Genomic DNA, 21,968 nt, shown 5'->3' on the forward strand with positions numbered 1-21,968 from the left:
AGATCCGTGTCACGCCAGCCTCCAGATGGCTTTGGGCGCTGGAGGTTTATTCTTTCCCCAAGTTTGTATGAAGGAGAGGTGGCTAGGCATGCCACTTGGTCCTTTTTCCATTGGCCCATGCTGCCTTTACTGCCCAGTATCCGCTGGACATGGTCAGCGAGATGCCATGGCTGGCTTAGAGAAATGATGTTGTGTGGTAATGTGTATTGCACAGGTACCAAAGGGCTACTTACCGACGACTCTGGAATCACTGAATGTGAATCTGCAAATAACTTGCCTCTGGTCTTTTGTGTTATCAAACCCATGTCCGCTAATATTTATTTGGTAGGAATCTGCAAGAAGAACATTTACAGTTGGAATAAGGAAGGGTTGGGTGCTGTGCTCTCTCTGCTCTTAACCTTTCATGAAGGGCTACCTTGAAAATGGAATTCTCAGGGGCCCTTATGAAACACCCTCAGTGTCCGAACCATCATTCGTGGGACTTGTAGGGTAAGCAAATCCTCATCTGCTGTTACTAAGTATCCATGCTAATAATGTAGCTGGGGATGGGGGTCGGGTTTTGTGCAGTTAGGAGTCCTATTGTAATCCTTGACCCAACAAGTCCCAAGTCCACAAGAAAGTTCCAGCCTGTTGCAGAGCTGAAACCTTCCTGCTCTGAGACCTCATGCACTCCCTAATCCACATGGGCACTTTAGCAAAGCAAGGGCCTTCTTTGCACAGGAATCCCTACATGATTCCTGTGGTAACATTGAGCATGAAGACTATCAGCTCTTCCCTGTGTCTATGGTATAGAAATAGAGACCCCAGGGTCAAGGGATGGGATATAAAGAATTGCTCAAGTCCCTGGCCTCCCAAGAGAGTCCTTCACAGCAGATGGCCTGTCTCAGATATAGGCCCAGAGGCCAACACATCCTCCTTCATCCTCACTCACTCAACCTTGCCCATTAATCTGGAGTTTAACTAGGTCTTCTAGCAGTGGAAAAGCTCCCTGACACTGATACCAATATAAAAAAGACACAGAGAGGACAGGTGGGAGGTGGTTTCATAGGCAGGGTTCACCTACCTGTCCCTCATTTGCCTGCATAGCTGCCTGGGGCCCCGGTCCAGCTCATTCCTGTCTCTCATGTATTTCAGATGCCTCAAATTAACTATCAAGGACCCTTGTAAAGACCTCTTCAGGCTCTGTAGCACACAGTTTGACTCAGCGCCATTTCAAACCAACAGCCAATCCTGCTTCATTTGGGGCATAGGCTTTTGCCTGGGGCTGCCCTGGGAATGAGAGCTTTGTTTTCTTTTTGACTATGAAAAACTGCCTCACTGTAGTTGCCCCTGAGTCCACGGTAGGTACAACTTTAAATTTTGATTTTGTGATCAGTTCTATTAATTAATTATGAATTGATCTGTTAGCTTTAGATCCTGATTGCAGTTTCCCCTCCCTCTTTTTTTCCAGTCCTCTCCCAACCTCCATCCACTCCTCCTCCTCCTTCTTTTTCTTTTTCTTCTTTTTTTTTATCATGGGAGAAGACATTTTATTCTACTTTTCTACTACTAAAAGAGAACTAAAATATTTTCATATGAAAGTATTACTGAAATAAATTGTATAGAGAATAACATGAACTTTTATGTACTGGTGTCTTTCTCCCTCTCTCTTTTCCTTTACCATCCTTGAGTTTCTATTCATTATGCAGAATCACATCCTTTTACTAAGTTATGCATTAAAATGCAATTTGCATAGTTTATGTTTCATAATTTTATGTAAGTGCTATCATCTTATTTCTACCCTAAATTTTTTTGTGTGAGATTATATTTGTTGGTGATACTATGTGTGACTCTAGATCATTTGTTTTTAATTTTATTTTTTCTTCACCATTTATTCATTATATATCCCAATTGAAGCTCCCTCTCTCAAATCATGTGTGTTGCTTTGTGTAGGGCTTAGAGCATGTCCTTTTGTAAGTATATAAGTCGTGTTAAGGAGCTTCTTGTGAGTCGTGTGTGTGCGTTATGCACGATATACGTGACTAAGTATGTAGTATTTCGAGAGGGCACATGGTGATTGTGTGTTTGTGTTTGATGGGTACACATGATTTAGTCCGCACTCACAGTTGTAAGCGTGCCACAGATATCATACATACGACTCTTATACACCAGACAACACAAATACATGCCATTAATCACATAAACATATACTAAACACCACAGGCCACACTAAAACTCAGACATGTAGCACATATCATATAAACACATCATGGGGTACATATATACTCCCACACCACCGTTTGTCACACCACAGAACACCCAAACATACACATCACAATCTTATATCAGACTTGCCTCCCATGCCTATTTGAGCCTTATCCTATCACATATACCATACACGCCGCTCACACGTATCTACCAAAAGCACACTTACCATGCACAAGACATCTCTACCAGATAGACTGCACAGATGGCATAAATATTCCCCTCTCCGCATTTTAAACCGCACATTATCCTCCTCTGTCCCATAATATTTTCCCAAGACACACTACATACATGGAGATAAACCTCACCACAGAAGTATTACCTGAAGATTTTCTACCTACTGTTAGATCTCAAAGCCAGGACAAATGGCCTAGGTGCCTATTTAATGTATCAAAGTGGATACTGGCAGCCAGGTTCTCTCAGCATCCCTCAGTCCCTACCCGTTACAGGGTATGGCTGGCATAGCCTGCCCCTTACCCTGAACTTCTCCAGCCCAAGGGCTGGGCAGCCTTCCTCCAGCTCCCCTTCCCTATATAATACAATCATTTTGGTTATGTGGCCTTTACCTACCCTTTACCATCTGGCTCCTTGGTCTGGCTCTCCCCTCTTCCCTTCCCCTCTCCTCACATGGTCCAGGCTCAGTAGTATCATGTTCACTCTAGACTCTCCCAGATGTCCCTGCCTCTGACTATCCTTTGCCTTTTATCTATAATAAACTTTCTGGATCACCATACCTAGGAGTACCCATATCCTTTCCTTATTTATTTTTCATTTACCTGCAAAACATACACAGGATATATGCTTTATTACAAACTACTCCACCTCAATTTTTCATGCTTATGCTACACAGAAATGCCACACCTACACATCTATCCACCATATCCACCCACATGCATACCATGTATGTCACAAACACATGACACACAATCCAAATTTCCTGCCTATATGCATTTCTACGCAGAAACACATGTGTACAGTCATACACAACTCTCAGTAAATACATGTATTAATTTTCTCATTATTCCAACAAGGAATCTCATAAAAGCATCTTAAGGAAGGACTTATTTGACTCAGAGGTCAAGGGTACATGCAGATCACCATGGAAAACCAACATGCGTGAGCTTGTACTGGAACCATTGGGTTCAAAGGGCTTGGGTAGCCCTGCCCTTCAGCAGGCAGCCTGGGATTCCTTCAGCACACACGGCCTTTATTTGGCCAGGTCCACAACATGGCTGCATCTTTCTTCAATGGATGTTCCATGGCTCTAGCTTCTCCAATGTGCTGGGATCTCCACTGCAGGGTAGGCTTAAACAAAGATCTTGTAAGGTCTCTTCTCTATGGAGCACTGACCCTGCTACACATTGGATGGCCTAAAGAGCTCTCAGAAGACTCCATTACCCCCTCAATGCTGCATCTTGTGGCATAAACCACATAAACGACACTGCCAACTTCTGCTGTCAGCTTGGAAAAGATGTAGTGACATCTGTATGTCTGGTTGCTGAATCTGAGAAAACACTTTTCTATAGTTATTTTTGAACTGGAAATCCCTTCTGAGTTCATACTCTTTTTTTAAAATAAGTTTGCATTTCATAAGGTGGACCAGTTTATAAGTGTGTGTGTGTGTGTGTGTGTGGGGGGGGGGGTTATCTTGTCCCCAGGGCACCTTTTCTATTGTCCTTGTTCTGCTAAGGACATTAAATAATTACAGGCATTTTCTCAGTACTAGTTTTGTTTACAACTTTAAAATTCCCCATTTCCTCCTGTCCAATAGCACATTTTTTTTCATATCCTTTTTGCCCCTGTGTTTCTCTTTTGTTGTAGACCTGGTTAGCAGTGATCAATTATCATGACACACCCTGAATGCTATTTTATGTCTTGATATTTCTTCTGTCAAATAAATTAGACCTTTAAGTTTGAATTCAGCTTCGCTCAAGTACTACAGACACTAAGCACAATACAGACACATTTCTTGCCAGAATATGACATGAATGACCTCTACCTGGGTTCCTGATGGAATCCTTAGAGGCCTCCACTGTCTAAGTGTCTCTTGGCATACTGGTCTTGCAAATTTCCATTAGAATGACCCACTAGGCTTTGCTTAGAGCATTCTTGGGCTTTTCTGTATCAAAGTTCCTTACTTTTGTATATTCTTTCTGCAAACTATTTTCAAAGGCTTAGGAATCACACAGTCAGAATTTTGTAAGCATCTTACTCCTGATGCCAGTTTTCTGTATTAGTTTCTTCTCTTGTTGATGTGACAAAATGCCAGACAAAATAAAGTTAAAGGAAGGGCTTATTCAGTTTGGTTTTAAGCGTTTAAAGAGTTCATCATGCAGGGGAAGAAGTCATGGTGGCAGGAACTTGAGGCAGTTGGTCATATGACTTCCTAGTTATAAAGAATAGAGAGTTGAATGCTGGGCTCAGCCTAGAACTTCAGGCCATAGAATGGTGCTACCTATATTTTGAGTGGTTTTTCCCCCCTTCAATTTACCCGGTCCAAAACTTTCTCACAGTCATGCTAAGAGGTTTGTTTTCTAGATCATTTTAGATTTTGTCAAGTTAATGACCACTATTAATTACCAAAATACATAAATCACATCTACCACACACATCATGGAAGCACCACACACATACAAAGCAGTCACAAAAACAATATCACAACTACACACACTCATGCAATTGTGTACACACACTTGTGTTATGCCATCTGCTCATGTCAGTGACCTCTCAGCTCTTACCTTTTGCACACACAAGGGAAGGCTCCACAGATAGTATTTCAATACAGGACTTGGTAGCAAGCTGAGAGAAAAACAGAGAGATGGAGATGGGCAGATAGTACACCCCAGGGAATGCAGACAGGGGTCCCCTAGTTTTCCACATCCCACTTACTCACCGGTTCAACGATGCTGTTCAGAGCATTAAACCCTTCGTTGACCCCAAAACTGTGGTTTTGGCTGTCTGCAATATCTACTATCTATGATAGGAGAAAAGTAACTGGTTTGAACCGCAAAGCCAGGAACCCTGACTGCAACAGGTTCCCCGACTTGGGACAGGAGCTGTTGTCCCCAGGCTATGGTGACAGTAGGGCATCAGGTGCTAACTGGCTTTCATTTATAGCCCAGATTTAAGGGGTGGGAAGCTCTCCTGCCCACTCTGCATAAGGGTTGACTTACTCAACCATGAGAGCCTCTCTTTCGCAGTGGCTAGTTCTGACCCACAGTACCTTGGGTAGGTGAAAATACCACCCTCTAGGTATTGTAAAGATGCTTTTACAATCTTGCTCTTATACAGGGGCACTTGGTCCCCTGGACTGAAGTACCTGCCATTTGTTATACATATATACACCGACGGTGTAAACAGTTGCTCCCATTTTCCGGGCTTTTCTGGCCTAAAAGAAAGAAGAATGCTGAAAATAAATCCTCAAATACTGGATGCAGAGTGCTGACACCTGTGGACTGGACTAACCTCTTCCTTGGTCTCCTGAAATGGCTGTATTGACAATGTCCCAGCAGTCAGAGCAATAATCACGCTGTTGACATTGTGGCCTGCAGAAGAAGCAAGAAGTGCATGGGCTTGGTGGAAATACTCTAGGGACTGCCTAGTGAGTGAGGCTGCAGACCCAGCATGGTGCTTTGCAGTAAAGCTGGCCATTCCTCAGTCAGTCTCAGAGTAAAAGGAAGGCTTTCTTCACCACCTACTCTACAGATAAGAGCCAGAGGGGTTTGGAACCATCCCTGGCTATGGAACCTCTGTCCTAATGGAAGCCTAGTTACTGAGCCATGAGCCCAGCCTCTCCTTCCTTGCTGAGGTTGTCTGGTGAGGCAGGTGGGGTCTGAGGCCAGCTTTTGACATCCCCTTAGGGACAAGTTACTGGTAATAGGAGGAACAACAAATCAAGACCTGTAATGAACATTTTAAAAGTTAGAACAGTCAGGATCCCACTATGCCCAAGGCTGCACTGGATAACCAGGACTCACTCAAGATAACCAGTCACAGTCCGAGAACCCCATGATGCCCACTGCACAGTACAGAAGAGAAATGCTCTGCTCTGCACAACTGGAGAGAGGCCACCTTGATCTGTCCTGTGGCTCTAAAGTCTCCCCCAGGATCCTGATCCTCAAATCAGAGACTTCTGTTAGAGACTAGACCTACCTTCAGCTAAGATACATTGCACAGGTGAGTAGCCTTGGGAAGTAGGAATTTAGAGTGTGAATCTTGTGCAATGACCTTCAGCATAACAAAATATTACTTTTGTTATACTAAGCTCACATATCTACCTTCTTGCTCATCATAAGACCCTAAGTCAGAAAGTCTTAAGAAGGGACCCAATGGCTTCACAAAATTTCCCCATTGAATTCTACATGTTCCTGTCATGTACTGACAGTCTGTAGTCTAGAGGGACACAGATCTTGGCTGGGCTTAGGAAGCTGACCAAAGTAAGAGGTAAAAGAGAAGACTTGGGAACCAGAGGAAAGGTGAGCTCTGGCTTCACTGCACAGGTCCTCAGTCTGCTCAGCCCTTATGCTTTCTTCTTGCTATCCACCAGCACATCTGTAGGCCAAGGACCAGTGTCCACAAAGCCTATAGGTGACCACACTCAGCTTCCGGTCCCCTCAGAAGCATCCTGAGTGGGGTGCTGTGTTCAGAGGGGACTGCTGCACAGGGAAGGGAGCACTGGCCACAAGAGTCAGACTCGAAGAGATAGAGGATCTGTACACAGTCTCAGTAGGAAGCCCAACTCTGTTGGGCCCGCCTCGCAGAAGGTGCAGACAGCTCACCTCCCGAGGTGGCGTTTTGGATTTGTTCATTCGCCTGGCAGGAAATGAAAAAATACAACAGTGACACAGTGCAATGACCCAATGGTATTCTCTACTGGACAGCACTCATAGGTGGCTACAGATGTCTGTACCTTTACAAATCCTTTCTGCATGTATGAACTTCCTGCAGGTACCACTTTCTCAAGTTTGAGAAGGCCCTTATGGATTTCTTCTCTGAAGAGAATTAAAAAAAAAAGTGGCATGAAGTTTATTGACAGTGACGAGACATCTTCAAATCATCCTATGGCCTTGCTCATTGTGCAGACCAGCTGGCTAAGAGAAGGCACTAGACAAGAGTCATTGTCTTTCCCTTCTGGGCTGGGCCTTTCTCTGTCCCTGATTCCACGAACACTGAGGTGGTTCAGGAGGGAACAGGAATTCAGTGGACCCCATGGGAAGTTTTGCTTTTATTTGAGTCCATCTACAGTTTGGGGCATACAGACATTGGAAATTTGGTATGGAGACCTTGCCTATGGAGAACATTCTGGAATTAGCATTTAAGCTAGGGGTTTCCGGGGGATATCTGCATTCTAAAAGGGCAACCTAATGCCAAGGTTACCTTCCTTTTGAGCAGTCCATTAGTCACTGGGATGGGCTTAAAGGGGACCATGTCAGCCTGCTGAGGCACTGCCTGGCTCCCATCCTCACTGTCCCAGAGCCCTGGTCTGACTCCCTTCCCTCTCGCTGGTAAAGACAGAAGCCAGTGTATGTAGATGTGAACCCAACTGTGAACTCCACAAGCTCCCTTCACCGAATTCCTGAACCTGGAGTTGGGCCCTGAGGGCTATCCATGAGCCACCTGTGTTGTTCCCTAGGCTAGAAGCAACATGGCCTGTCAGGTACTGTTAAAACCGAACACACTGATGTGGGCAAGGCTGGGCCCGATGGTCATTCTAGGACAAGAAACGGGAGTATTAGGTTCTAGATAATCCAGTGTGACAAGGCTAAGTAGGCATAGTAAGGAGATCCACAGTAGACTCTAACATTTCTTCCTATTGGGAAAGAGAGAGGCGTTAGCAGGGGCTGAGTTCTAAAAGCCCCATGCCAGGCCCAGGTACACTCCATGAGAAAATAAGATGATCATGTTCAGCATGCCCAATGCAGGCCAAACCAAGGATTTCCAGCCCTAGTCCTGTCCTCCTCTCTTTGCCAGCACAGCGTAGTCCAGTTCTTCTTTTTACAGCCTAGCCCAACTCTCTCTCTGCCCTACCGCTAGCCTTCTCCCATCCTAGCAGCTACCCTTCTGCTTAGCCTAGCCCACTGTCCTCTGTATAGTTCTATCCCAACCCTCCATCCAGCCCAGACTCAGTCCTCCACTCAGCCCAGGACAAGCCCCTGTCTTGCCTAGCCTCTCCCTTCTGACTCTCCTATGTTGCTGCCAGTCTCCCTCAGTATTTCTCTCTGCCATTTGAATCTAGTCAAGTCTCCCCCAAATCAAGCCGCAAGAGTACACTACACCATGGCTTGTACCTTGGACCCTTGGAAACCAGTCTCTTCCCACCCTTCCCCACAGATGAGTTCAGGGTACCAAGTCCATATAGTCAGAGACTCTTGTGCCTTCCCTGCGGCTGACTGGTCTCCCTTGCTTCCTGCTTCTGCCTTTTCTTTCACACCTCTGGACACCCCATTCTGAAATGCCATCATACCTCTTTCTATTTCTCTAACTCCCTGTGGAATCTCTGGCAGAGCATCCAAATTGACCTTCCCTCCTAATCAGCCAGAAGCCCCAGCTTCATACCTCTGGCATTCTGGGTATAATTAAGTCACCTGTTTTTGTGATCATCTTTTTCCCATACCTTCCTGTTTGGTGACTCAGCACAGGTGACTCATGACCCCATCATGAGGCTTCCTTACTTAGGATCACAGGGGATCTATCTGCCCTCCCCATACTCCAGTGCTTTCCTCAGGGTTTCCCAGCTGTCTCTCTGCTTCACTTGTCCAAGCAGAGTGACAGCAGGCCACACACAGGCCAGTATTCTTAACGGTACTAATATACACACCTCACCAGCTCCCTAGGTCAATATAGGTCCATATGTTATTATAGACAGGGCCTAAGTAAAATTCAGGAGTTGAGAACTTCTAGAAGCTAAGGCCCATTCTGCTTAAGTACAGGCTCAAGGGGCACTAGTAACTGAGGGCTGGAGGTCAGTTTGGATACATAGGTGCCCTATGCATGGGCAGTGAGAGGGGTGGGGGGACCACAGAGGTCTCTACAAGCCCTCCATTTCTTCAAGACCACTGTGTCTTAGCCTCAGGGTTCAGAGCAACACTTACCTATCTGAGGTGAGTGGCATGAGAACTTCACCCTTTGTTGAGAAGGTAATGAAGGACATCCGCAGTTTAGGGCTGGGGACAAAGCATAACCACTGAGAAGCCAATACATTGGATCATCAACCTGTCAAGGAGCAGAGATGCACCGAGGCCCTGATCCCACCCCTCTCTTTTACACTGAGGTAAGGACCTAAAGTGACATTGGCAAAGGATTCTAAAGCCCATGGAGATATATAGGTTCACAGAAGGGTGTCAGGACAACCCTTGCTCTATCTCATGATTCAACTATCTTCCCCTCTCCCTCTCTCTCTTTCTCTCCCTCTCTTTCTGCCTTCCACCATTAATTTTTCATATGTACACAGTCACATCACCCATTTTGAACAGGCAAAGAGGCTCCCACACTCTCCAGTGAGGGCATCCTCATCCCTGGTCCCTGATACCAAATTCTTTGCATCTGTAGCCATCCTTTTTCACCCTCTCTGCCTCCAGCTCAAGGAGATTACTGTCTATTTTCTGGGAAGCCCTTCCCATGCATGCCTCCCCTTCCTGTCTCTGTTTATGCTTTACAGTAGGATATCAGATCCCCTTGGCTTAACATGAGGTCTGATATGGCTTTGTCCCCAAGCTACCCATTGTCCTATTCCCCTAGCCTTTCTGGGCTTACCTTGCCTCCCTAGTCTAAGGGATCATTACAATTATATTCTGAATTGGAAGCATCCCTCACAGTCCCATGTTTTAAGCTTTTGTTCTCCATCTGGTGACACTACTTTGGGTGGCTGAAGAATCTTTAGATGGTGTCTGGCTGATTGAAGATCATCAAGTGCAGGCCATCAATAGTTCTAGCCTGGTTGCTGTCCCTGCCATAAGTTTTCTCCTTTTTGGTCTACCAGGATGTGAATAACCTGGGCTACATGCTCCTCTTGCCATGCCTGCTAAGGATGGACTGGAACCCTCTGAACGTGTGAACCACAGACGCCTCTATTAAGCTGTGTCTGATTAAGTATTTTGGTCACAGTAATGTTACCCTCTGAACTTGCTCTTTTTCCAGCCTTGAGGACTCAGTTTACATTTACAGCTTCAGTAGGAGCCTGAAACTTTTCTCTGAGGGTTCCTGCCTTTTCCTTTGGCTTTCCATGCCAAGCTACCCTGTCCTCTCCTCTGGCCCTGAATATCCTGTCCTAAATGTCAGTTACCATGTATCAGAATGTCTTTTGCACTCTGAGAGGTTCTGAGGGACTCTATCCTGTACTACAACTAGACCCCAAGCAGGATCAGCCAGTGCTGCAGACACCCCCACTGCACTCTGACCCCCCACTTTGTTAGCACACCAGCCTGGACCTATGCTCTCTCTATGAGAGAATCTGATGCCCATCCAATCTAGGAGACATGCTCTTTGTTTGAAAGAGGCCTATTTGTTTGAAGCACAGGGGTGATTACAGCCAGGAGAAGCCATACTTTTGGAATTTCTTCACCAAATTCTCCGTAAATTGATGAACATAAATCCAGTTATCGCCCACACTGCCTGACCTGAAGACAAAGGAGACATATGTCAACGCATGATGCAACTTCATAGGATAGGGAGGGGTAGTTTCAGCCTTCCTAGTCCTCCATGCTTCCGTTAGCAACCTGTCCCCTTGTCACCGCTGCTGACTATGGTGGATCATCATGAGAGGGTAACTTTCCTCAGGGCCAATAGTGAATAGAAGATAGCTAAACAGCCTCATCTACTGAGACTGTGAGGTTCCAGGAAGGGCCTTTAGTGGCTCAACACAGTGCCTGGTTGTGCTAGGTGAGGGCTTTGTGGTCTCACAGTGAAGGAAGATGTCTTGATTAGTTCTGACGTGTGAGGCTCTCCACCCTGCCTCTATTGACTTTTAACTTACCAATTCTCAGTTCCGTCCATGAATGGCTTGGCCAGGACTACTGGCACAATTGTCACCAGAAGGCTTTTGAACACTAGGAAAGACCTAGAGCATGACCCAGGCTTGGCCTGTGGTTTCCTTATCAAACTATTGGGCTGTTAAGGAACCAAAACTACTTCTCAGGTGAGATTACTATGTCGGTTGTGGAAAATTTGGAGGGTAGTGCAGGTCTTGAGGGTTGTAGATCTTTCAAGCTCTTTGTTTTTTGGTTGGTCACCATGACATAACCAGCTGCAGCTGTCATACCTTCCACACAAGGATAGACTGGACCATTGAGCCATTTATGAGCCAAAATAAAGTTCTTCATTTTTAAAAACGAAGTAATATTTACATCATCAAGGATCTAAACCACGTTCTTTCTTCAAGTCTTGTTCATTGTCCTGTTCAGCAATTGCTGGGTTAGCTTTGACTTGGAAAACTCATTCATGATACAAACTTTGCCATGGGGAATTGCCAGACTAATGTATTCCTTTCTTCCCCATATTAGAGAAAGATAAAATCTTTCAAGTATCCTGTCATAGTGATAAGGGAAGTAATGAAAAGCCATAGATTCCCCACATTTCTTCCTATTTCCCAGAATCCACAGCTGAATGAAGGGAAATTCCCCCAGGAGCTGTGCTTCAGCTATGGAGGTTCAGTGTTGGAGGCAGTTATGCATCCAGTTTTCTGAGAACTGGCTGTCCTGAACCAGGATGAGCATTGCTAGGTGTTGCCAAAGAAAGCAGCTGAAGACTTGCTCACTTCTGCCCCGGGGCTGTCATTTCCAACAAGGGTCATTATTCTCATCAAGATCCCAGGGCCTGTTTTTTCCTTCTTTGTCCTTACATGGAGTGTGAACAGCTGAAGAATGATTATAAACTTGTGAAGAAATGAAACAGGACATGGATCGGCTTCTGAACACTAGAGAACACAAACAGTTGTATGAGGTAAAGGAGTCAATAAATGGTATGTGGATAGATTTCAATGAAGAAATAGCCATACTGAAGGAAAACAAAAATGGAATGCTGGGAATGAAGGAAACCAATACATCAAATAAAATGCTCAGTGGAAAGCCTCTCCAACAGAATGGATTATGAGAGGGCAGAATATAAGGAGTGGAGAAAAGGGTAGAGAAACTGAAACATCCAGTCAGGGATAAATATAAAAATTCTCAATATGTGTGAATACATCAGAATGATTATTCATCATGATAAAGTTGGCTTCATTCCACATATGCAGGGATAGCTTGACAAATGCAAGTAAGTAAACACAACACATCATGTAAGCGGACTCTAGGACAGAGATCACACGATCATCTCACTACAGAGAGAAAAGAGCTGATAAAAGGAACCAAATCTACTTCAATTCACAACAAAATCCCTGGAAAGACTAGGGATAGATAGAGGGGACATACCTCAACAAGACGAAAACTATACAATAAATCTATAGCCATCATGATGCTAAATGGAAAAAAAGCCCAACATTTCCACTAAGATAGGGGCAACTCAAACCAAACCAAGCAAGTCAGAGATCTGTATGACAAAAACTTCAAGTGTCTGAAGAAAGAAATTGAAAAAGATACCAGAAGATGAAAAGATCTCCCATGCTCATGGATCTGTAGGATTAACTTAGTGAAAATGGCCATTTTACCAAAGGCAATCTACAGATTCAATGCAAACCCCATCGAAGTATCACACCATTTTCACAGACCTTCAAAGAATAATTCTACCCCCCCCATATATATATAAAGTCAGAAAAGCTAAAACAATTCTACACAAAAATAGAACTTCTGGAGGTATCTTCATACGTGACCTCAAGCTATACTACAGAACAACAGTAATAAAACTGCATGGTACTGGCATAGAAATAGGCTGGTGGCTCAATGGAATTCAATCAAAGACCCAGAAATAAACCCACACACCTATGAACACCTGATTTTTGACAATGGAACCAAAATCATAAAATGGAAAAAAAGATAGCATCTCCAACAAATGGTGCTGGTCTAACTGGATGTTTATGTAGAAAAATGCAAATAGATCCATATTTATTACCCTGCACAAAACTCAAGTTCAACTAGATCAAAGACCTCAACATAAAACGAGATACACTAAATCTGTTAGAGGAGAAAATGGGTAAGAGCCTTGAACTCATTGGCACAGGGGACAGTTTCCTGAACAGAATACCAACAGCTCAGGCCCTAAGATTTACAATTAATAAATGGAACCTCTTGAAAGTGAAAAGCTTCTGTAAAGCAATGGACACTATCAATAGAATGAAACAGTAGTCTACAGCTTGGGAAAACATCTTCACCAATCATACATCCAACAAAGAGCTAATATCCAGAGTATATACAGAACACAAGAAATTAAACACCAACAAATCAAATAATCTAAAAAATGGGATATAGAGCTAAACGGAGAATTCTCAGCAGAGGAATCTCAAATGGTGGAGAAGCACTTAAAGAAATGTTCAATGTCCTTAGTTATCAGGGAAATGCAAATCAAAAAGGACTCTGAAATTCCATTTTACACCCATCAGAATGGCTAAGATCAAAAACTCAAGTGACAACACATGCTGGCAAGAGTGTGGATAAAGGGGAACCCTCCTCCATTGCTGGTGGGAGTGAAAACTTGTACAACCACTTTGGAAATCAATTGGTGCTTGCTCATAAAACTGGGAATAGTGCTACCTCAAGACCCAGCTATACCACTTCTAAGCATATACCAGAAAGATGCCCCCCATACAGTAAGGACATTTGCTCAACAATGTTCATAACAGCTTTATTTGTAATAGCCAGAAACTGGAAACAACCCAGATGTCCCTCAACAGAGGAATGGATACAGAAATTGTGGTACATCTACACAATGGAATACTACCCAGCTATTAAAAACAAGGAAATCATAAAATTTTCAGGCAAATGGTGGGAACTAGAAAAGGTCATCCTGAGTGAGGCAGCACAGAAACAGAAAAACAGACATGGTGTATACTCGCTTATAAGCAGATTTTTGTCATATAGTCCGGGCTAGATATACTATAATGCACAGACCCTCAGAAGAAAAGCCCAGGGGCGTGTTAGGCTTTATGTTGGCATAGTACTTAGGGGAGTGTGGGGTATCTCTGACAAGGACTATGTTGCCTGCTCTTTGATCACTCCCCCACCCCCACCCCTATGGGTCTTCCCTACAAGGTGAGAGGGGAGGAAGAACTCAGTCCTTGTGTGAATAAATGAGCTGCATGCCTGGGTAGGAGGGCTCCCCTATTCTGAGAGATCGGGGAGGGGATGTGCAGGAGGGAGGGTGGGACCGGGAGAAGAGGGAGGGACCGAGGGGTGAGATGTAAATTAAATTAATTAATAAAAAAGAACAAGATCGAGGTGCCCTTTCCCCATTCCTATATAACTGAGAGAAGCCATAGCTAAAACAATCAGACAAAAGAACAGATAGGGATGTAGATAGGAAAAACAGAGGTAAAAGTATCTTTCTTTGCAGATACTATGCAGATGCTACAATTCTATGCATAAAAGACCATAAGGATACACTAGAAAACTCTTAAAGCTGCTAAATGCTTTCAGCAAAGTGGCAGGATACACAATGTGTAAAAATCAGCGTCCTTACTAAACACCAATTACAAACATACTGAGAAGGAAATCTCTGAACTAGTTCTAGTCACAATAGCCTTTAAAAAACAAAAACAAACAAAAAGCCTTGAAATACACTTATCTGCAAAAGTGCTAGAGCACTAGAACAGAAATGCTAAGACACGGAAGAAAGAAATTGAGGAAGACATTGAAGATGCAAAGACATCCCATGCTCATGGACTAGAAGAATTAATATTGTGAAAAAGGCTGTCCAGGAATGTATCTTCATCAAAAAAAATTCTGACACCATTTTTTTTCACAGAAATAAAGAAGTAAAAATTCATGTGAAAGTGCTAAAGACTGTGGCAAAAAAATAATGCTGGCAATAGCAACATACCTGATTTCAGGTTATATTACAGAGCCACAATAACAAACAAATAAAAGACAACAAACAAATAAAAAATAAAACGCAAAGCTCAATAGAGGAGATTGGAGTACCCACAAATAATCCTATGCACCTGCAGCCACCTGAGGATTTGACACAGGCACCAGAAAACTCACACTGGAGAAAGGCAGTCTCATTGAACAACGGCGCTGATTACCTACCTATAAAGAATGAACTAGAATCACATGTCTTACTTTGTGCAAGAATGAATTCCAGACGGAGGGAAGGTATTAATGTAGGGCTGGAGACTCTGAAGCTGCTAGAGGCAAAAGGAGAGAAAACAGCACAAGATACAGGCATAGGTAAGGGCTTTGATTAAGGCTCCTATTTCTCAATAGATAAAGCCAATAATAAAGAGTCGGACCTTATAAAATTAAAAAGCTTCTGTATATCAAAGGGATAGTTAGTCTGATGAAAACATAACACAGAGAGAATAAAAGAAAATCTTTGCTAGTAAACATCTGATCGAAAATTAATATCCAGAACAGATTAAGAAACTAAAAATTGAACCAACAAGAAACTATACAATTAAAAGGGGGTGGTGATAGCTAAGGAACTGAAGACAGAATTTTCTAAAAGAAGGAGTTCAAATGGCAATAAATACTTTAAAAGTGTTTAATATCTGTAGCCATCAGGGAAAGTAAACAATTAAAACCACTTTAAGAATTCCTTGTCAGTCTGGTCCGAATGGCTATCACCAAGGAAGCAAAAACCTAAGTGTGCTGGTGAGGATATGGAGTAAGGAGAATCCTGTTCACTGTAGGTGGAAGTATAAACTGGTGTAAACAACAGGGATGCTAGTATGGATATTTCTCAGGAAAAAAACTAAAACTAAAACTACCATGTAACCCAGAAATATACTTGTGGGCCCATACCCAAAAACACTCTATACCCTACCACAGAGATACTTGCTTATCCTTATTTATTGGTGACGTTCACCAACTGAGGAATGGTTAATGAAAACATGGTACATGCACAGGGGAGGTTTCTTCCAGTAAAAAAAAAAAAAAAGTGAAATTACTGTCACCCCCATAAACAGCCACGCCACTCTTGCACTGGTGGACACATCTTGTCTGGCAGGTCAGAACTGTGGCACATAGGGTCCAGTGCTTGATAAAGACCATCATTGCTTTTTCTTTCCCTCAGCAGCCTGAATAGCACCTTCTACGACTATAAAATCTATACACCAGGGAAAGACTTTCTTGGTCAGTTCAAGAGTGATTTCTTCGTGTCCTGCAACAAAAGTGTGTGGTACTGTTGGCGACCAGGCCTTATCATGTAGTTATGGTTGGCAGCCAAGAGAAATGGCAGTAGCTTGTGTTGTTTTGGGTACCTTTGGGTATCTTCAAACCAATAAGTATCCATATCTGACACTGAGATTTTCATTTAATAACCCATATCTTCTATGAGCAGCGGGGAACCTCATTCAAACTTCTTTTAAAATATTTTAAGTTAGTTTACAAAGTAGTTAGGTTTCATATAGCTTCCCCATATGTCCTAAGTTTCGGTAAATCCACTCTTTCTGGCTCCATTCCCTCCACCCACCTCTCTGCATTTCCACTTAAACTTTAAGCTCCCAGGACCTCCCACCTCTGTCCTTTCATATTTATAGGAAAATCAATGGAACTGTAAAGCATGATATCATGTGAGGTAGGTGAATCCTAGCTTCTAATTTTTATGTGTGCATTTATGTGGGAGTGTGTATTTAGTCTGAGAAATGAGGAGGAGGCCCATTAGAGAAAAAAATGAAGCTTTAAGGGTGGTGGAGAAGGGTAATAGATCCCATGTACCTTCCCATGTGATGCAGAAGTAGAAGGATATAGAAGGTAGAGAAACTCTGAGGGCAGAAAGGTGGTGGGGCAGGAAGGCTGGGGAGAGGAGTAGGTAAGGGTAAGATCAGCCAAACCTGTGTATGAAAAAGCCTTAAGCAGGAAACACCAAACCCTAGCTGCTACACTACCAGGGAACTACAATTATAATTTTTGTCTGACAACTGTGAGTTACAACCGTGTCATATATGAGAAAAGAAATAAAAAAAAAAGATATCCACTAATGAATGCTGATATTTTATAAAAATTGACAATGACTAGATTTTGAAATAACAGTAAAACTTCAGGTATTTGTTTTGAAACTTTCATACAATTCTTTCTTATTGATGTTGTCTTTAAACAATGTATCTGAGAGTTTTATATCTCTCTCTTGTTTATATTTTAACTTTTTAGTCAGAGTCTATGATTTGGGAATTTAGAGCAATCAACTTTACTCTTTTAATAAAAAAATATTTTATGTGAAAAAACCTTAAGGGAATGTGATACACGGTAATTTGATTTAAAAGTAAAATAAAACTTACAAGCTTGAAGGGAGGTCTGGAGGTGGGTTATGTCTCTAGGAGTTACTGGTCAGGGGGACCCCCAAACAACACAGGCAATCACCACTGCTCTGAGTTGCACACAGTAAGTAGATGCTGAGAACCTATTTCCAAAGATACCAACACTTGGGTGGAGGAACACAGAGAAATCAAGCAGGGACTGAGCTGGAGGCCACCTTCCTTGCTGGTAGCCCCACTTTGCTGGGATGTCTATGCAGCCCACAGGGGGAAAAATGTCACCAACAAGCTTTCTCAGCTGTATGCCACACTGTTGACTGTCCATGACTATCTAGGCAAGGCTCATATCCACTGGTGTGACTGAAGCAAGTTTATTATGGATAGCCAGTTGCTTTCTGGTTGGTCTTATAAAACCTAGTAAAAGCCTGGGCTGAGGAGCTCATAGGCTTTAGTGAGACGGATGATACAACTGTTGTTTTGCTAAAGGAATACAATGTGCCCATTAAACTGCCTTCTAACTAATTGTGTTTATGCTGGTTGATTGTTGCTGTCATCAGCTGTGGCCAAGCAACCTTGTCTAAAGCTGGTTTGTTTGTTTGGTTTTGCAATGAGAAGCATCAATTACAAAGGCTCAAAACTGGTCAAAGAGTAGGTTATTGCTTCTAAGTTGAATACTCAGATGAAAAAGAGTCATTTCTGTCATGCTCTGTAAGGTAAGGGGAATATCACCCAAGATCAGAAAAAAAAATTAAAACCTGGAGGAAAAGGGTAGGGAGTGTTGCAGAACACTGAGTTCTAGATATGACATGATGGTTGAAGTTGAATTCACAGCAGCTAGGACTACTTCCTGAAGATCTCCATAAAACCTGGCCCATCAAGTCTGTCATGAAATGGGGAGGAGCTCATGGGGCCCCACACCTTACTGAGCATTTATTTGTGGTTAATGGTTGCTGAGAGGAGAGACAGCTTCTTCAGTAGCCACTGAATATGCATCTGGAAATAACTTAATGAAACTCATTGGGTCATTAAAAAGAAAGCCAACATGAAAGTAGAAAGGGAGATTAATTGAGAAGGACACTAATAAAGGTGCGAGGTAAATGGCAATGAAATGGTAAAAATACATTTTATACATGCATGAAAACAAAAGAGAAAAATACAGACTAGTCAAATGGCTAAACTCAGGAGATCAGAGTGTAAACATATTTTCCAATTTTAGAGGAGAGCACACTACAAGTTTCTGCAAGCCAAGGAATTGTATATTTAGATGGGACAGTGCCAGAAGCCCTGAGCCCTGAGCCCTGCTGTGACAGCCAGGACATGTGTAAAGGCCAGTTCAGCTTGCTTAACACACTGAGAAGAAACAGGTTCTTCCCATGGTTCTTGAGTTGGGAGAAAGAAGCTGAGCACTTAGGGCAGTAAAACAAAGGCTGCTCTGAGCAGCAGTGCTGGGAGAGTGCCCATAGTGGCAATGGCAGTCTCTGCAGAGGGGCTCTGTCGGTAGATCACATGGGTGAAAAGGTACCTCCCAGTAGCTTCTTGGCCTGAGGGTCAAGGTGATTTGGACAGAGCCACCCAGAAAGCCTGTGCTGGCCTCCCTGCACTCAGGAAGGAAGTCAGTGGCAGAAGCCTACATCCCGGAGTCTGCTCACAATGATCTTGGCTGTTCTTCAGAGTCTGGCCTACCACTGATGCCCGAGGGCTACCCAGGGACAGTGCAGGAGGGCAACTCACTTGTCCAGGATGAAGTAGAGGTCGAAAACACCCTGACATTCATCTCCTGATCGACTGTGGCGCCAGTTCTGCTTCATGCGATGAATCTGGAGTTGGTGAGAACTCCTGGAGCCCTTGCCCAGGAGGTGGAATAGTTTCCAGCCAGGACCATGGTATTGGAGGCTCTCTGCTTTAAAAATGGGAGGAGGCAACAGGAGCAGGAGCAGAAAGAGTGCCAAGAAAGGCATGTGGGGACTGTGGATCCCTGTGTTCTAGACTGTCCCTGTGACTTTGCTAGCCCTTCCGATGCTCTGGAAGGTCACATGCAGGCTGCCTGGCAGCCACCCTTGGACTCTTTCTGTGCCACCTCTGCCTGAAACCCAGGGGCTGAGGATCACTGTTTGTATCCCACCCCCGATGGTAGCACTACACCTGGTATACTCAGAGCACAGGGACTGTGGAGGCAGCTGCTCTTGGGGTGTCCTTCCCCTAACTACCTGAGGAGCCCTTCCCCCACCTTGGGACAAAACACTCTGGGGTTATGATGGACAGGAAGGTTGACATGGTGACTTTGTGACCTGCCCTTCTGCTCAATGCCTTCATGCTGACAGTGCCAAGTGCCAGTCATAGGACCTGTGCAGAAGTCTCTGATGTGGACTCCTTCTCCCCCAATCCCAGAACCTCACAGGGCATCCTTAGGCAGCACCTCAAGGAACCTGTGTGTTTTGTTAACTGGAAAGGTGGCTGAGCTCCCCGGTTACTGTGGGTGAAGAGGACAAGGCACCAAGGAGCGATTGTGTGGAAAGTGGGAGGCCAATGGTGGGTCCTGAGAGCAGCAGGCAATGCCTGATTTTGGAAAGAGATGAAGATTGGGTGCTCTGCCAGGGTCCCCTGAGTGGGAGCAGTTCATCCGCTGCCATGTGACAAGCTGTCCAACTCTGATGACTTAACAGAACCATTTTATTGTGATCTCAGGGTAAGTGGGCCGGACACTCAGGGAAAGGTGGAGTAGGAAGGCCCTCTGGAAAGGGACCCCGAGAAGTCCTGGGTACTAGGAGAGACTGGAATTGTCTGGAAGCTTCCTCATTGGTCCCTGTGGCACCAGGGCTGAGGAACTCCAGGGTGAGTCTCAACTGGGATTGTCACGAAGCCCTAACCTGTGCTCTCTCCCTGTGACCTGGGCCTCCTCACAGCATCAGTGTGTGTGAACTTTCTTTATGGCCTCTCAGAGCTTGAGGGGGCAGTGTCAGCAGTGAGCAGCTTGAGTCTGTGGAGCCCTTTGTGACATCACCTCACCAAGCATGGTGTCATTTATGCTGTTCTCTGGTCAGCTTCACCAGTTTGTCACGGTTCAGACAGGAATGTGGGTGGGCTTCCCCTGTGCTTCACCCTCCTGCATAAAAGCACCTGCAGTAGCAGAGGACAGCACCGTGTGGGGAGACAGTACCGGTGCCAGACAACTGCACTCAAAAGGAATCCAGAGCCACCTGACTGTAAGGGAAACCACCGTTAGAAATACCATGATCACTTTTCTTTTCATGCCTGTATATTGATAAAAGTCTTTAGAATTGAAACCTTTTCTCTTACTAATTCTGAAGGGATCTCAATATATACAACTAAGTTGACAAGGGGTAGCTTTGGGTCTGTGGAAATCTTTTCTTTTGCTATTGTCTTTAAAATAATGACTGTCTCAAATATGTAATGAGTTGAAGTCAATCACATGTAAGATACTGGCTTTTTCACATTAGGGTCTCATCACATCTTCCATGACAGTTCTTATTGCCATAGTTTTATGATTTTTCCCATTGTAAATCATTGAATAGCTATCTCTTAGACTGTGGCCTTATCTGCCTTTTATTCATTATTATTCCTAAGTGGACTGGCCATGCATTCACATGACCTGGGCCTATGTAGATGTGTTCTTTCTCTGATCTGGGGAATTTCTCCTTTCATATTTGCTCATTTACATGGTTTATTCTGAACATCAGGCCTTTAACAGGCATGGCAATCTCTTTTTCTAATGTGTGGGTTGTTTTTTCACTTAATCTTGGAAAAAGAAACAAACCGTGCACATGGCCTTAATTTTTATGCAGATTGTGGGGTAGATGAAAGGCCTTGATCCCCAAGGTAGCAGTACTGTAGCCAACTGGGAAATCCTTAATCCCTGGGGACATATCCTTCAACAGGATATGTTTCCTCCTCTTCTTCTAATTCATGAGATACACCATTCACACCAGATGCTGACCTGAAGTACTACCTTTCATAAACAGCCTGCTCTTGGACAGGAGTCTTCAGAACTGTGAGCCAAACCTTGCACCAAGGAGATGCTGATGAAACCCCACTGCTGGCTGAGTTTTATTGGCAGCTGATGGCAGCTGATGGCTGCTGATGGCTGCTGAGGGAAAGAATGCTTTCTTGAATGATGCCTGCCAACACTCGAGTGCTGGCCCTATACTCACACAACACCTGGAGCTCTAATTAGACTCAGTGGCTTATGAAGAAAAAAATAACTACAGTTTGATATTTTTGTATTTAGTTTTATTAATTCAATATTTCTTAAGATGTTATTTAAATCACTACAATTGTGTATGTAACATTGTTACACAAACACACACACACACACACACACACATATATATATATATATATATATATATATATATATATATATATATAT

The 21,968-nt window shown here is 43.7% G+C and overlaps 1 protein-coding gene across 1 annotated transcript in view; it reads right to left on the reverse strand.

Annotated features, from left to right (window-relative positions):
• Positions 1 to 21,968, reverse strand: part of LOC129677343 (anthrax toxin receptor-like) — a 41,068-nt gene that overhangs the window by 10,051 nt on the left and 9,049 nt on the right. Inside the window, exons 5-14 of the mRNA XM_055608001.1 lie at positions 19,313 to 19,546; positions 10,788 to 10,859; positions 9,336 to 9,407; positions 7,154 to 7,235; positions 7,023 to 7,056; positions 5,710 to 5,789; positions 5,564 to 5,632; positions 5,138 to 5,218; positions 4,983 to 5,043; positions 234 to 332 (exon numbers count right to left, since the gene is read on the reverse strand). Coding sequence (XP_055463976.1) covers positions 234 to 332; positions 4,983 to 5,043; positions 5,138 to 5,218; positions 5,564 to 5,632; positions 5,710 to 5,789; positions 7,023 to 7,056; positions 7,154 to 7,235; positions 9,336 to 9,407; positions 10,788 to 10,859; positions 19,313 to 19,546 — 884 coding nt within the window. The remainder of the gene's footprint in view (positions 1 to 233; positions 333 to 4,982; positions 5,044 to 5,137; positions 5,219 to 5,563; positions 5,633 to 5,709; positions 5,790 to 7,022; positions 7,057 to 7,153; positions 7,236 to 9,335; positions 9,408 to 10,787; positions 10,860 to 19,312; positions 19,547 to 21,968) is intronic.

The sequence above is a fragment of the Psammomys obesus genome, unplaced genomic scaffold (genome assembly GCF_907164565.1).
Source record: "Psammomys obesus unplaced genomic scaffold, mPsaObe1.curated_primary_1811, whole genome shotgun sequence".
Classification (NCBI taxonomy): Eukaryota; Metazoa; Chordata; class Mammalia; order Rodentia; family Muridae; genus Psammomys; species Psammomys obesus.